The 17078-nt window shown below is 47.5% G+C and overlaps 1 protein-coding gene across 1 annotated transcript; it reads left to right on the top strand.

Annotated features, from left to right (window-relative positions):
- The first annotated feature begins 1445 nt into the window (after positions 1 to 1445).
- On the top strand, positions 1446 to 10099 carry LOC147090536 (zona pellucida sperm-binding protein 3-like). Its single transcript, XM_085977056.1, has 10 exons — positions 1446 to 1868; positions 2465 to 2580; positions 2668 to 2771; positions 2862 to 3039; positions 3132 to 3193; positions 9241 to 9305; positions 9382 to 9473; positions 9560 to 9711; positions 9785 to 9916; positions 9993 to 10099. Exons 1-10 carry the CDS (start codon positions 1467 to 1469, stop codon positions 10097 to 10099), a joined length of 1410 nt encoding a protein of 469 aa, XP_085833182.1. The 5' UTR covers positions 1446 to 1466.
- The last annotated feature ends 6979 nt before the right edge of the window (positions 10100 to 17078 follow it).

The following is a 17078-nucleotide window of genomic DNA, read 5'->3' on the forward strand; positions in this document are numbered from 1 at the left end:
CACTAACAAGAACAAAGTGTCTGTCCAAACTAATGTCCCACAGTACATATCAACTGATTAAGGTCCAACTTTTCGATCCGGTACAATGAGGCAATGATCCCGTCCGCATCCAGCCATTTGTAGGAGCTTCTGGAAAACCCATTGGACTCCGAGTGTGTGCGTGCCAGGCTCCCTGGAGAGGGAGCGGGCAATGCCCACTGGTACACTCGAGACCGCCCGTGACCAGTGGGCACCGCAGGGAATGGAGAGTCTTATTGACACGAGTCATAATATTATGGTTTACTTTTATGAGTTTCCTGTTGTTTTGTCGAAAGAACATTCTGTGTTTGAGTTCCTTTGTCAGTTGTGCCACCATAAAGAGGGAGGCCAGGTGTAAATTCGTTCCTCTGTTGATGACACCGGGATAACCCATGTCATTTTATGGCTCAATTTAAAAAAAAACACATTAGACATAGGAACATGGGAACAGGAGGAGGCCATTCAGCCCCTCGAGCCTGTCGCCCCATTCAATGAGATCATGGCTGATCTGGGACCTAACTCCATATACCTGTCTTTGGCCCATATCCCTTAATACCTTTGGGTATCAAAAATCTATCAATCTCAGATTTCAAATTAACAATTGACCCAGCAACAACTGCTGTTAGCGGAAGAGAGTTCCAAACCTTTCCCACCCTTTGTGTGTAGAAGTGTTTCCTAACTTCACTTCTGAAAGATCTGGCTCTAATTTTTAGGCCATGTCCCCTTGTCCTGAACTCCCAACCAGCGGAAATAGTTTGTCTCTGTGTACCCTATCGGTTCCCCTTAATATCTGGAAAACTTCAATCAAATCACCCCTTAACTTTCTAAATCCCGAGCTTTTCACCATTGGGAAAGTACGCTGATCTATCCTTTTTAGATCCAAAGTGGATGACTACTGTATTAATGGTGCCCATCAAAATGCGCCCTTGTGCGACTCTTTCAAGTGGGGGTGATTGACCAAATTGTAATAGGCCCTCGTGGCAATAAATCCATCAGTTCTGGCATTTTTTTCCTTTTTTTATTCTTCTTATTTTTTCTTTTTTTGTCAAGTTTTATTAAAAGTTTTATTAATTTACAGTTGATTCGTTTAACCAAAAGAGCACCTCTATTGGTCGAATGTTTTCTTAAGTTACAGTCAATGCTTTAATCAAAAAGAGCAATCAAATTTGAAATTAGTTTGTTCAGGTTCCTTTAAAGTTTTATTTATTTACAGGCTAAATGGTTAATCACCCACACATAAAAGTGTACAGTTGATTGGTGTAACCACCCAATCAAAAGAGTCACTCCGATTGGTCGAATTAAAATAGGCCCGCCTGGCAATAAATACATGAGTTCTGTCATTGGGTAGAAATTGTGGAGCTTGGGGCCAATCGGCTCAATGTGACTGCAGGTTGTGTGTATAAAAGGTGCTTGTTGATGGGTGCAGGGATAGTTGTGTTTTTAGTATCATGGGGGATTTTGTAGTGAGGGGTTTGCTCCCAGTGCTGGTGTTAGTTGGAGCTGTTTGTTCCTCTGATATTTGGCAACAGTTTGGGGGCCAGAGGTTTCCATGGAGAAGAGTAAAAGCCACCCCTGGGCCTCAGCGAGTCCCTTCTCCTGGGTCTCCCTTTGGCTCTGGTTTCAGTGTGTCTGAGGGGCGCAGTGTGTCTCCACTGCAGACTGTGAGGGTGCAGTGTGGAGAGCACAACCTGCTGGTCAGGGTACAGATGGATTTATTTGGAACCAGGCACCTGATTAAAGCTGCTGACCTGACCCTGGGGACGGCAGGTTGTCGGCCAACCGGGATCTACTCTCAGAACCACACCGTCCTCTTTGATTATGGGCTGCATGAGTGTGGCAGCAGAGTGAAGGTAATGTGATTCCTCAACTCTTGCTCTAAGCTTGGTGGCTGGATTAGACCCAATTCTTTATTCCTACCTTTGGTGAAAAGTCATTGATGAGGAGATTCCTGTCTCCTGCTTTTAAATCCTCAGACTTGTGTTGAATTATGCATTGTCCTTCGCTTTAACTTGTCTTCCTTAGTCTCCAACCTTGTGATCTCAGCCCTATTGGCCTTGAGCCTTCACTTAGTTCTTCAAACTTTTCCTTCCATACATCTTGTCTTGTGGATTTTTCAGGTCCCTGGGGATTCAGTTTAATGGTTCAGTTATCTACAATCTTCAGTTTTTTTTTTCTCTATCTATATCTATATCGAATACAGAGGAGCTGTGATTAAATGAGGATTTAATCTTGTTCTTTTCATTGCTCTAAATTATCAACCTGTGGCTGCTCTGAATTATCAACCTGTGGCTCCTTTTATTGAAGTGAAGCTGTCCTTTCATTGAGTCTTTATTCCGTTTAATTGTCTTGTGCTTGCAATCCCCCTCCTTGCATTAGCTACTGAGGCTGCACAACTTCCAACCACCTGAGTAGAATGTTGTCCATTTCTGAACCTGATGTCTTTCAGATGTCTGGAGATTTCCTGGTCTACGCCACCCACCTGAACCACACCCCCAAGGCCCATGGATCTGTCATTGTGAGAACTAATGGAGCTGTCGTTCCCATTGAGTGCCACTATTTTAGGTAAGATTCTTTACACTGTCGCGAATAACGTCTACAGCTGGTGTAGTTCTCTGACCTTGTCCTAAAATGGCACCATTGTCTTTCCAGGAAGGGCAATGTGAGCAGTGACCCGATCAAGCCCACCTGGATCCCGTTCAGCTCCACCAAGTCTGGAGAGGGGCTTCTGTCATTCTCTCTGCGCCTAATGAACGGTATGTGATGGGTGGATGGGGAATGACTTCCTGTAGTCACCCACTGGCAGTTGTACCCAGTCTCCAACCCTTGTCCCTCTTGTACTTCAGATGACTGGCTCACAGAGCGCACCTCGACTGTCTACTACCTGGGTGACCTCATTCACATTGAGGCCTCTGTTTCAATGACCAACCACATGCCCCTGAAGCTCTACATTGATCGCTGTGTCGCTACGTTAAGCCCAGACACGGACTCCACCCCGAGATACAGCATCATTGACTACAATGGGTAAGGAGCGCTCTGCTTTCTCCAGCTAGTCCTGTCTCAATGGCTTCTCTTGATTCACTCAATGTCCCTTTTCTTAAAAATTATTTCTTCAGTTGCCTCCTGGACAGCAAAGCTGAGGACTCCTTCTCAACCTTCGTGTTGCCAAGAGACGGGCGTGAGCTGGACAAGCTCCACTTTGACCTGGATGCGTTCCGCTTCTTTGGAGATGACCGTTCCTTGGTAAGAAGAAGCCGACCATTGCAAAGTATTCACAGCCATTCTGCATAACTTGCTTGTGCTCCACATGAGTGTCCTCCCACCCCTCTTCATCTAACTCCAACATATCTTTCTATTCCTTTCTCCCTGATGTATTTATCTAGCTTCCCCTTAAATGCATCTACATTATTCACCTCAACCACTCCGTGGTAGCGAGTTCCACATTCTCCCCACTCTGGGTAAAGAAGTTTCTCCTGAAATCCCTCTGCTGTATATCCTGTGATCCTATGAATCACTAACATTAACCACTTTTCTCTGTTTCTAGCCAGCTTGCTATCCATTCTGCTACTTGTCCCCTGAATCCACCTGTTCATTGAGTTCCCAAGTTGGGAGGGAGTCACTATATAATGACTTGTGTTGACTGTCCCTCAGATTTTCATCTCCTGTCACCTGAAGGTTGCTGCAGTGGATCGGAGAGATTCCATGAGCAAAGCTTGTACTTTCCAGAAGATGCAGAATGTGTAAGTGCCCCCTCTCTCTCAGGGATGTGTTGTGTGGAGATGTGATGCCCAACCTGATTGTGAAACTGATTCTCTTGTTTAGCTGGGCTCCATTGGAAGTATCCAACAATGACGTTTGTGCCTGTTGTCACTTGGGCAACTGCAGTGCCACAAGGGAGTTTGGATTTGATTCCAGAGGAAGGAGGGATCTTGTACCTGAAGCTGGTAGGACATTGATTCTCTAGATGTTGGAGGTTGCCCTTTACCCTCTAACTGGAATGTTTGATATTGCAGGGAGTGATGCTGAATTGAAGTGGGAGGGTGAGGCCTCCCTTGGACCCCTGGTCATTCTGGACACTGATGTGACAGACCTGGCAACCGAGTCCCTTAATGAGGTTGAGCAACGGATGGCGGAGAGGTCTCCAGGTGGTGAGTTGGCCGACTGCTAGTTTCCATTTCCCCCTCAGTATTTCCTTCACTCACTGTTGGTTTCTCATTGCTGTTTAGGTGTGGAGTCTGAGGTGGTCCTGATGGTGGCCCTGACTGTGACTGCTGTCTCTCTGATCTCTGCTTCTTTGATCGCCTTGTTCCTGTACAGGAAACACAAGCAAACCCTGCGCAACAACTTGTGATTAATAAAGTGGTGAAATTAGCAAATCTGTAATGGTTATTGCTTGCATTTGGTCATTGATCACGGCTGGGGATTTGCATTCTGAATATGGGAAGTTTTCCATATTTATTTACTTCCATTAATGATTCTTGACCCAGTGGCATGCCTGCTGAGTGTATTTAAGCTTTTCACCAGATATCAGGCTACTGGGGTATCTGCCCCATTTCACTAGTTTATTAACAGCAACTTGGAAGTGTTTGCCTGGAGCGAGTTATCTTGGCCTGCTGTTTGTCCCTTGTTAAGGAGGTTTGTGGGGCTCTTGTGGAGTGAGGTTAGTGGGACTGATTATTGAGCCCCATGAAATTGCAACGTTCCTGGAAATTTTAATGCTGGGATTAGTTTATTACTAAAGTGGAGGTTGTTTAGTCCTCTATAACTGACTGGGATAATGAGTCTAAATGGGGTAGATGTCCATATTCTAAAAATGATAGCGGCACTAGTGAGGGTGCAAAACATTTACTAGGATGATTCCAGAACTGAGATTCGACTTATTAGGAAAGATTGACCTGTTTGGGTTGCCTTCTCTAGGAAAGAGAAGGCTGAGGGTGTTTAAAATTATGACTGGGTTCGATAGGTTAGATAGAGATGTTTCCACTTCGGGGCAAGACCAGAACTCGGGGCCTGTAACTACAAGGTAGTAACTAACTAATGACTCCAATGGTGAATTCAGGAGAAACTTCTTTACCCAGAGAGTGGTGAGAATGTGGATCTCGCTATCACGGAGTGGTTGAGGCGAATGGTGTAGCTGCATTTAAGGGGGAGCTCTAAGCATGAGGGAGGCAGGATATGCTGTTTGGGTGAGATGAAGGGTGGGAGGAGGCTCGTGTGGAGCATGGACTAGTTGGACTGAATAGCCTGTTTCTGTGCTGTCGATGGCTTGTTAACCTGCAGGATTAGTGACCTGAGGAATTGCATCTCTGAAGGCCCCTTAAATGGCTTTCGGTCTTGGCCGTGGCTCAGTGGACAGCGCTCTAGCCTGAGTCGGAAGGTCGTAGGTTCAAATCCCACTATAGAAAGCTTGAGTACAAAAGCCAGGCTGACACTCCCAGTGCTGCACTGTCGGAGGTGCCATCTTTCGGATGAGAAGTTAAACCGAGGCCACTTCTGCCCCCTCGGGTGCATGTAAAAGATCCTGTGGCACTTTTTGGAAGAAGAGCAGGGGAGTTCTTCCCTCTGACCAATTGTTATCCATCAGCCAACATCATAAGATGATCTGGCCATTATCACATTGCTGTTTGTAGGCTCTTGATGGGCTGCCATGTTTCTGACAACAGTGACTACATTTCAGAAGTAATTCATTGGTTATGAAGTGCATTTTTTAATTTGTTCATGGGATGTGGGTGTCACTGCCAAGACCTGCATTTATTGCCCATGCCTAGTTAGGCTTGAAGGTGGTGGTGGTGAACTGCTTTCTAGTCCAGCTGCAGTTGGGCAGGGAGTTGTAGGATTTTGACCCAGCGACTATATGAAGGGACGGCGATATATTTCCAAGTCAGGATGGTGTGTGACTTGGAGGGGAACTTGGAGGTGCTGGTGTTCCCATGCGCCTGCTGCCCTTGTCCTTCTAGCTGGTAGAGGCCATGGATTTGGGAGATGCTGCCGAAGAAGCCTTGGTGAGTTGCTGCAGTGCATCTTGTAGATGGTACACACTGCAGCCAGTGTGCGCCGGTGGTGGAGGGAGTGAATGTTTAAGGTGTTGGTGGGACATCCTGAACGTGGTATGGTGCTGTATAAATAAAAGATTGTTCTTTCTAAACATCTCTGACGTGAGTGTGGGACCTACAATAAAAAATAATTATGTCTAACCAACATACTAGGTCCCCAAGTGGGATTGAGTTGCCGTACTGGATCTCCAACATCCGGTGGGGCTAGAATCCACACAAACTTAACGAGCACACTTTTGTATCTCTCGTGGCCGACCCTGGTCAGTGAATGCTGGCTGAAATCTGCAGTAGGACTGTTGTCAATACTTAACCACTTACATTTATGTCGCCCCTTCAACGTACTAAAATGTCCCAGAAGCGCTTTCAATTAAAATTTGACACCAAGCCACATAAGGAGATATTAGGGCAGATAACCAAAAGCTTGGTCAAAGAGGGAGGTATTAAGGAGCATGGAGCGCTGGAGAGGTTTAGGGAGGGAATTCCAGAGCTTGGGGCCCAGGCAGCTGAAGACAAGGCCGCCAACGGTGGAGCGATTGAAATCTGGGATCCTCCAGAGGGCAGAATTGGAGAAGTGCAGATATCTCGGAGATGGGGGTGTTGTAGGGCTGGAGGCCTCAGGATGTCCCAAAGCGCTTTACTTTTGAAATGGAGTCACTGTCGTAATGTGGGAAACGCAGCAGCCAATTTGCAAGCTTCCAAAAACAGCAATGTGAAAATGACCAGATAATCTGTATTTAGTGATGTTGATTGAGGGATAAATATTGTCCCCAGGACACTGGGGAGAACTCCTCCTGCTCTTCTTCCAATAGCAGCCGTAGGATCTTTTACATTCACCTAAGAGGGCAGATGGGACCTCGGTTTAACGTTTCACCCAAAAGATGGCACCTCTGACAGTGCAGCACTCCCTCAGCATTGCACTGGGAGTGTCAGCCTGGATTATGGGCTCAAGTCTCTGGAGTGGGACTTGAACCCTCGACCTTCTGACTCAGAGGCAAGTGTGCTACCGGCTGACACCTTTAAGATGATCTACTGTTGGGGCAAGTTTCCGGTTTATTGATAACATCTGCAATTATATGGTTCCTTACCACGTTAAAATGCCTCACAACACTTCAGGCAGTGAATTACATTTGAAGATCAGAGACTCTTCTGCCTGCGATGGGGGTAGAAACTTTTGAGCACGTGCGGTGGGAGCGGTTTTCTGTCGGACCGCCAATCAGATGAGTTTGTTGGCTCAGGTGTCTCTGAACCCCCGAGGTTCGCAGCGCAGCGGGAGGCCGTTCAGCCCATCAAATCAGTGCCAGCTCTCTCTCTCCGATGCAGCAATCCAAACCTGCCTCTCCGAGACTTCCAGTGCAGGAGTCGTAGTCATGTCCTCGACTCAGCGGCTGAGCGTTCCGGCTCACGATGGTCAGGCAGTTCCCACTTCAGCCCTGTCTTTTTTGTTGGCATTTCATCACAAAGACTACGCAAAAAGTGTCAGGCAGATTGCTGGGAGGACTGTGCCAAGGCCCCATTGCCATGGGAACAAGCTGGCTTGGTTAGGCAGTGTAGGCCACACCTGTCCAAAATGGTAAATCAGCCGTCACTGTCCAAAACTAATCCCACTGATCTACTCTCTTCCCATAGCCCTGTATCAATGCCAAACTAACCCCACTGCCCCGCTCTCTCTCCATAGCCCTGTATCAATCCCAAACTAATCCCACTGGCCCGCTCTACCCGAATAGCCCTGTATCAATCTCCAAACTAATCCCACTGCCCCGCTCTCTCCCCATAGCCCTGTATCAATCCCAAACTAACCTGACTGCCCCACATGGTCCCCATAGCCCTGTATCAATCCCAAACTAATCCCACTGCCCCGCTCTCTCTCCACAGCCCTGTATCAATCCCAGACTAATTCCACTGCCCCGCTCTCTCCCCATAGCCCTGTATCAATCCCAAACTAATTCCACTGCCCCACTCTCTCCCCAAAGCCCTGGATCAATCCCAAACTAATCCCACTGCCCCGCTCTCTCCCCATAGCCCTGTATCAATCCCAAACTAATCCCACTGCCCCGCTCTCTCCCCATAGCCCTGTATCAATCCAAAACTAATCCCACTACCCCGCTCTCTCCATAACCCTGTATCGATCCCAAACTAATCCCACTGCCCCGCTCTCTCCCCATAGCCCTGTATCAATCCTAAACTAATCCCACTGCCCTGCTCTCTCCATAACCCTGTATCGATCCCAAACTCACCCTTGCCTCTGACTTAGACGGTTGTGGATTTAAGCCCCACTCCAGAGACTCGAGCATAATAATCTAGGCTGACACCCCAGGGCAGGACTGAGGGAGTGCTGCACTGTCGGAGGTGCCGTCTTTCGGCTGCAATGCTAAACTGAGGCCCCGTCTTCCCTCTCAGATGGACGTAATAGATCCCATGGCCACTATTTCGTAGAAGAGCAGGGGAGTTATCCCCAGGTGTCCTGGCAAATATTTATCCCTCAATCAACATCACTAAAAACAGATGATCTGGTCATTATCCCGTTGCTGTTTGTGGGAGCTTGCTGTGCGCAAATTGCTGCTTTCTTTCCGACATTACAATAGTGACTGCGCTCCAAAAAGTACCTCATTGGCTGTAAAGCGCTTTGGGATGTCCTGAGGTTGTGAAAGGCGCTATATAAATACAAGTCTTTATTTCTTTCTTTTACAGGCGACTTTGGGCCGATGGTTCCCAAAGCTCTCCACCCAATGGGGGCACTTTGGTTTGGTTTTTGGTTGATGACATCGCCCAGTGTCTTCCTATTGATGGTTTTGGAGAAGGTCAACCCAATCTCTGCCTCTTTCTTTATCATAGGCAACGGCCTATTAAAAGTCAACCACGTGCTCCCTTTTTAAAGGGTCGCAAACGATAAGGTCTGTAAATTAACATAAATTTGAAAGGAACCTTAACAAATCAAATTAAAATTTGGTTGCCGGGGGTGGTGATGCACTCCATTCTCCGCGGCGCCCACCGGTCGCGGAAGGCCTCAAGCCTGCCAGTGGATACCGCGTACTCCATATCCAGGGCCACCCGGGCGCGAACGTGGCCGCGGAAGAGAGGCAGGCAATCGGGCAGCTCTTTCCCACCCTCTTTCCAGTTGCCTGTTGACACAGCCGAGGCGAAAACTCCCTTTCGTCTTCTGTGTCGCCGCGAGATCACCGGGACAAGCTCTGGTTCAACCTGGATGCGTTCCGCTTCTTTGAGGATGCCAGGGACCTGGTAAGAGTTGGCCAGATGTTGGAAGGTAAGACGGTGAGCGTTGACGCTGAGTAACTCCTGGATGTGTCTCCTGCAGATCTTCATCAGTTGCCACCTGAGAGTAGCTGCAGCAGATCAAAGGCCGGATTCGGTCAACAAAGCCTGTTCCTTCCAGAAGCCAGCCAACCGGTGAGAGGAATCTACCCCCGAATGGTGGACCTCTTTCTTTTTGGCGTATGGATGCATTCTGACTGATGGCTTGCTTCCTTGTTTAGATGGTCCCTGGTGAACGAGTTGGGCCTGTCCCTGGTGGAAGGATCCAATGAGGTTTGTGCCTGTTGTGATGGGGGCAACTGCAGGGGCGAGAGATTGCGATCTGGAGGAAGACCACACTCCAGGTGCAGGAGGGAGGTCCCATCTGAGCTTGGTATGTTGTGGTGGTGTTGGGTGTTGAGGGTGAAGAAGGATGTTTTGTAACTGGATGGAACTAATTGTTGCAGAGTCTGAGCCTGTGTGGGAGAGTGAGGCCTCACTTGGACCTCTGATCGTTCTGGATGTAGATCTGGACCTGGTTCATTCGGTGGATAGTGAAGCTGTTGGGACTCGTGAGGATGTTCCGAGTTCTTATCGAGGTGAGTGTTGATTGTATGAAAACCCAATTCCAGTCCTGTGACTCCTGACTCCATATTGGCTTCTCGTTCTCGGCAGGTGATGTGTGTTCTGAGCTACTTCTGGTCGTGGCTGTGACGTTGGCAGCTGGGGTCCTGATCTCCACCTCTCTGGTGGCCTTCCTACTGTCCAGGAAACACAACTGAATCCTCTCCCTCAATTGAGCTGCTTTATTTGTCAAAAAATGCTTCAATAAAATTGAAATGTGACTTGGTTGAGTTACAGTCTATGGTGTTGAACTGGTTTTTAAATACACTGTCATGGTGGTTTGACCTAAGTTGTCTAAATGACACTAGACCAGTTTTGGAGGCCTATATTTAACTGACAATTTCACCACACACCGCTCAGTTTTGGGTAGTTGAAAGTAGGCATTTGCACCTGGAATAAGATTGTGGCCTTAATAGGATGGCAACTGGAATCATACAGCACAGAAAGAGGCCATTCGGCCCATCGTGCCTGTGCTAGCTCTTTGAAAGAGCTCTCCAATTAGTCCCACTCTCCCCGGCTCTTCCCCATATCCCTGCCATTTTCACCTCTTTGTATTTATCCAATTCCCATTTTTGAAAGACACTATTGAATCTGCTTCCACCGCCCTTTCAGGCAGTGTGTTCCAGATCACAACAACTTCTTTATATTAGAAGTCTCCTCATCTCTGGCTCTCTTGTCAATGACGTCACTTACTAACCCGTCTGCCAGTGGAAACCGTTTCTCCTTATTTACTTTAATCAAAACCCTTACCATTTTGAACCCCTCCCTTGACCTTCTCTGCTCTAAGGAGAACAATCCCAGCTTTTCTGCAGTAATATTGTGACCTTTGTAAAGGGATGAAAGCGATGGAGAGCTTCTGCCATCTTTCTAGAGCGAGTAGATGGGGTTACAGACACCCAGCTAGGAGTCCGCTGTGAGAAGGTTCCAGTCCCACATCGGGGTCAAGAGACTAGACCAAAGCAGCATCTCCTTAATTGGCCATCTTGCTCCATGTCCGCTGGCGGTAGGTGTGTCTTGGCCTCGTACTGTCACTCTGCTGGCTCTGTTCCACATTTAACATCCCTTAAAGGTTAGTTACAATTGCCTTTTTGAATATAGTGATGTAACCTACCACCCACCATCACACATGGGTGGGTAGTGGAATCAAACAGTGCTGAGGGGATTGGTAAATGATCAATGATCTTTTTCATTGCACTCTGTGTTGTGTATGTAATATGTGTGCTACTTTGAACCTATGGACAGGACTGCACTACTTGTTGGGCGTAGTGATACGCAGTACCACTCCTGGCCATAGGGGTATAAATAGTACTGTGGGTACTGATCCCCCTCAGTTCCCGCCTGTGGGCATGAAGTAAAGACCTACGTATAGTTCCACCTCCAACCAGTAAAGACCTGTTTTATTGTTACTGATTAAGTCTGAGTATTAATTACTTGAACAACTCACAGATTTAACACTGGCGACGAGTCGGTTCGAACCCTGCGGCAGTTATTCCACAGCGGCTTCGTCCAAAGACAGGACGTTGAAGAGAGGTTCCAATCCTCAACACCCCACTGAAAACTGAAGGGCAGCAGAAATCCTGACAGCTTCCAGCGACTGGAAGCGACAGGCATTAGGACCCTGAAGCCTCCATAACCTCGTGGGTAAGCCAGAGCCCGGGAGGGCGCGAGCGGGTAAGCCAGAGCCCGGGAGGGAGCGAGCAAGAGCCGCCGAGCGGGTGAGCCAGAGGCCGGGAGCCGCTTCAAGCGGGAGGCGCTTAGCGGGCCAGCGATCGCACCGGTGATAAGGGCTGAGAACCGTTTCGGGCGGGCGGCGCACCAGCGATCGCACAGGAGATAAGAGCCGCAGTCGGGCTGAAAGTCAGCGATGAGAAGCGCGGGAAAACCGCCATTGAAGTGGGCGGGGAGAGCGAGAAGCGCGGGAAAGCCGCCATTTTTCGCGGGAAAACCGCTGGGGAAGAAGGCAGAAGCGGGAAAACCGCCATTTTGTGGGCGGAGGACGACGGCAAGAGCGGGAAGCCGCCATCTTGGATAGCAGTAAAAAAAAAAAAATCTGAGAAATTGCAAATCTACAATGCCTAAACATGGGAATATTAGCACCTTTGATAGTGACCTCGAAGATTGGGCCATATATGTTGAAAGAGTAAAAAATTATTGTAAGGCCAATAAAATTCGTGACCAAGATAAAGCTCTAACATTATTAAATTTAATGGGTGCGAAGACATACGGGCAATTGAAACACCTGTTATCACCAGATGAACCGGCGGATAAGACGTTCGATGAGATTGTTACTGTCCTGAAAGATCATCTAAACCCCACGCCGCTGATGCTAGCGGAACGATTTAAATTTTACGACAGAAGGCAGCTACAGCATGAAAGCAATGCTGATTATTTGCTGGAATTGCGTAAATTAGCGAAATATTGCCAGTTTGGAACGGGACTGACAGAGGCACTTCGAGACAAATTTGTGTGTGGTTTATTTAAACAGGATACACAAAAGCGACTGCTCGAGGAGAATGAGCTGACGCTTGAGAAGGCGGTCACTATGGCAGCAGCACACGAAGCCGCAGCGAGAGGCACGGCAGTAATGCAGCTACGGTCACCGGAGCTCAGTGCACACAAATTGGGTGTGAGTTCTGGCAAATGTTATCGTTGTGGAAAGACAACGCATGATCAGAACCAGTGTTGGTTTAAAAACCAAGAATGTAGAACTTGTGGTAGGCTTGGACATATAGCTAGAGTATGCAGGTCAGGGAAGAAGACCAGCAACAAGAAGTCACCGCAAGGAAAATACGCAAAGGTACACAAGGTGACCGAACAGGAGTCCGATTCAGACGCTAGCAGTAATGAACTGGCTAGCTTAAGCTGTAATGAACTGGCTAGCTTAAGAGTACTCAACGCTGGTAAGGGTGCAGACCTCCAGACAATTTGGGTCACTCTTCAGATAGAAGGAGTCCAAGTAAAACTGGAATTGGACACTGGATCGGCATTGACGGTCATAAATAAGAAAGATTACGGAAAGTTATTCCAACATATTCCCCTACAGGATACGGGGATTATATTGAAAACATACACGGGGCAAAGAGTGTACCCCATCGGGAAAATAGAGGTTGCAGTGGTCCACAAGGGCGAAGACAGTCAAATAATGGACTTATATGTGATATCTGAAGGAGGTTCTCCACTACTAGGACGGGAGTGGATTAGGAAAATGAATATGGACTGGCATTTCCTACAAACAATAACGAGTGAGAACTCGGTGAAGATAGTCGGCCCAGACTCTGGAACGGATGATGGTAAGCCCAACTCAGGTGCAAAAGACAAAGTTTCAGCACAGAATTCCACTGAGCAACAACAACATAGTTTAACTGTGGATTCTGAGTCTGGCAAGTCTACTGATGTGCCCATTTCTGAGGGACACCGGGCTCGAACTCAACTCCATTTCAAACTACAACAGCAATTAGAACAAATGCTTCGCCGTTGTGAGCAAGAGTTGAATGCAACGAAAGAGTTCTTTGATATAGAGTTGGAGAATCTGGAAAGACAACAGAAGCAGCTGATGGAGAAAATGGAGCAGGAGCACACAAAACGTCTGATGTCAGAGGAGTTAACGGTCAGCCAACTCCTGCATATGCTGAAGGACAGGACTCTGAAATGGGAAAAACTTGAACATGAACTTCAATATTCAAACGAAAGGGGTTCGGAGCTCTCAAAGGTTATTGGAAGAGCTGAGGTGGCAACACAGACTGAGATGACTGCAACAGAGCAGCCCTTGGATGCCAAAAGTACGCTGACTCACGTCAACGTAGAACAACAGACCGCTGAAACAGCTGCTCCGGTAGAGGGATTGAATAGTCCGATCAATCAATCTCCAAAAGAAGTTGAAGTAGTAAAATCTCAAATGAGGTCATTAGTAAACGACTTGCTGAAAGCCCAGAAAAAGCTGGATGAAGAGGTACGCATGAAGAAGTCTCTTCAGGAAAGATGTCTGGACTTGGAACAAAAGCTGGCTAACGCCCAGCTGGGTATGGAGGAAATAGAAGACCCTCTCGCTGGCCTAGATCAGGACGACACCGAATATTACTATGTCCTGTCCTGCCCAACTTGTAACTTCGACTCCCACCATACAGAAATCATGGAGGAGCACCGAAAGTCTACGGAACATCGGGAGAAGGTGGCTCTACTACGGAAAAAGGAGGGAGAGAAGGAGGAACTGCGCATGCAGCTGGCAGCTGACAGTGGAGCCCAGAGAGTCTCCAAGAAGCAGAAAAGGGAAAGTCGAAACAGAAGATGACCCATCTGAACCATTATTACCTCTACCAGATCACACACGTGGTCCCTCCGAACGGAGCCAATTCAGTTCGGAAGTTCAAACTGTTAAATCCATGGAAGGACTATTGAATGAGTCACTCCAGCAACGTGAACTGACTCCACCACAGAGATTGAATCTGTGAACTGTTTTCCGCAGAGACTGAATCTGTGATCTGTTTTGACATGAAGTTATCTATGTATCTATGTTATTCTGTTATGTAAACCTGAAGTTATATATGTATATATGTTATTACGTTATGTTAAATGGGGAGATGACTGTAAAGCTAGGAAGGGAGGAATGTTGTGTATGTAATTTGTGTGCTACTTTGAACCTATGGACAGGCCTGCACTACTTGTTGGGCGTAGTGATACGCAGTACCACTCCTGGCCATAGGGGTATAAATAGTACTGTGGGTACTGATCCCCCTCAGTTCCCGCCTGTGGGCATGAAGTAAAGACCTACGTATAGTCCCTACCTCCAACCAGTAAAGACCTGTTTTATTGTTACTGATTAAGTCTGAGTATTAATTACTTGAACAACTCACAGATTTAACACTCTGGCTTCTGGTGCATTTCCCCCACCCGCCCAAAATCCTTCGCCCACCCCACCTCCCATCACCCCCTGTTGGTGGCCGTGCCTTCAGACATCTAGCCCCTAAGCTCAGACATTCTCTCCCTAAATCCCTCAACCTCTCCTCCTAATACATTGCTTCAAACCTACATCAGTGTCCAGGCATTTACCTGTCCTAATGTCTCCTCCTTTGACTCTGTCACGTTTTTGTCTGATTTACGTGAGTTGAATGCTTTGCTTAGTTGAACATTGGGCGGTGTAACAAGGCACCACTGCAACCAGATGGTGAGGATAAAGGGGCAGGAATATAAGATGGCCATTAACAGATCAAATTAAGAATTTAGGAGGACATTCTTTACACAGAATGTGGAACATGGAGTGGTTGAAGCAGATATATTTGGAGTTGAGATACAGATCGACCATGATCGAATTGAATGGCAGAACAGGCTCGAGGGCCTGAATGGACTCCTCCTGTTCATTTGTAAAGGAGGCTGGTAGCATAGATGAGGGAGAATGAAATAGAGGGCTCTGTGGGGTGGGGAGTTAGATAGAAAGCAAAGCACGCTCTACGCTGTCCCATCAAACACTCCCAGGGCAGCAAGAGTACGGGTTAGATACAGAGTAAAGCTCCGTCTACACTGTCTCATCAATCACTCCCAGCGCAGGTACAGCATAAGTTAGATACTGTTGTGTCCCCTTGTGTTTTTATTACTATGTAATACAGACACTTTTAACTCATTTTTAGTTTACAGCTTTTATTCAGTGCTTTCATGATGTTGCTGCCGCATGGTGCGGAGTGATACAAGATGTCCGACCTTGCACTGTGCACTGCCTGACACGGTGTGCCACACAGCAGTATAAATGCACTAACCAAAGTAGTTCCATATAACAATGTAACAAGTAGTTCCATTTAACAATGTGATAATATAACGATGTAACAGATACAGGTTACAGCATGAGTTAGATACAGAGTAAAGCTCCCTCTACACTGTCCCATCAAGCACTCCCAGTGCAGCTACAGCGCGGGTTAGATACAGAATAAAGCTCCCTTTACAATGTCACGTCAAAATCCCCCAGGGCAGGTACAGCACGGGTTAGATATAGAGTAACGCTCCCTCTACACTGTCACTTCAAACAGTCCCAGGACACGCACAGCATGGGTTAGATACAGAGTAAAGCTCCCTCTGCACTGTCCCATGAAACACTCCCAGGGCAGGTAGCGCACGGTTAGATACAGAGTAAAGCTCCCTCTACACTGTCCCATCAAATACTCCCAGGACAGGTACAGCACGGGTCAGATACAGAGTAAAGCTCCCTTTAAACTGTCCCATCAAACACTCCCAGGGCAGGTACAGCATAGGTTAGATACAGAGTAAAGCTCCCTTTAGACTGTCGCATCAAACTCTCCCATGGCAGATACAGCATGAGTTAGATACAGAGTAAAGCTCCCTCTACACTACCCCATCAAACACTCCCAAGGCAGGTACAGCACGGGTTAGACACAGAGTAAAGCTCTCTTGACAATGTCCCATCAAACACTCCCAGGGCAGGTACAGCACGGGTTAGATGGAGAGTGAAGCTCCCTCTACACTGTCCCATCAAACACTCCCAGGGCAGGTAGAGCACGGGTTAGATACACAGTAAAGCTCCCTGTGCTCTGCGCAAACAAGGTACCAAATCCCAACCTCAGAGGATCAGAGCCTATTAACCACCTCCCTCAGATTTCATGTTCCCACAGCTCGGCCATTTGTGGATCCTTCCCTTCCTTCACTCCACCGTTGGCACCTTGGGATGTTTTTCTGCATTAAAGGTGCGATATGATGACAAGTTGGTGTTGTTGTTCCAGTGTGACAGTCTCCATTTACCATCACACTCTTTATCAGACTGTATGAAACAGGACAATTGCAATTAGAGTGACTTTGCCTCTATTTGGCGGTTTTAATTGGATAGACTGTTTCCCCCTCGTGATGTCCTTTTAGTTATCAGCAGGGACGGGGGAGCTTGTCCAGTGGGTGAAGCTCAGGCCCACACTGATCATCTATAAGGGGTCCTCCCCACAAGGGACAGGACACCACTAACAAGAACAAAGAGTCTGTCCGAACTAATGTCCCACAGTACATATCAACTGATTAAGGTCCAACTTTCCGATCCGGTTCAATGAGGCAATGATCCCGTCCGGATCCAGCCACTTGTAGAAGCTTCTGGAAAACCCATTGGACTCCGAGTGTTTGTGCGCCAGGCTCCCTGGATAGGGAGCGGGC

This window comes from Somniosus microcephalus, unplaced genomic scaffold (assembly GCF_052327205.1).
Source record: "Somniosus microcephalus isolate GS21.2 unplaced genomic scaffold, FLI_Smic_1.0 unresolved_chr4, whole genome shotgun sequence".
NCBI lineage: Eukaryota > Metazoa > Chordata > Chondrichthyes > Squaliformes > Somniosidae > Somniosus > Somniosus microcephalus.

Coding starts and splice junctions, on each gene's coding strand:
- LOC147090536 (XM_085977056.1), top strand. CDS start 1,467: ATGGGGGATTTTGTAGTGAGGGGTTTGCTCCCAGTGCTGGTGTTAGTT. Junction 2,581..2,667: donor ATTGAGTGCCACTATTTTAG/GTAAGATTCTTT, acceptor TTGTCTTTCCAG/GAAGGGCAATGTGAGCAGTG. Junction 9,712..9,784: donor GGAGGTCCCATCTGAGCTTG/GTATGTTGTGGT, acceptor TAATTGTTGCAG/AGTCTGAGCCTGTGTGGGAG.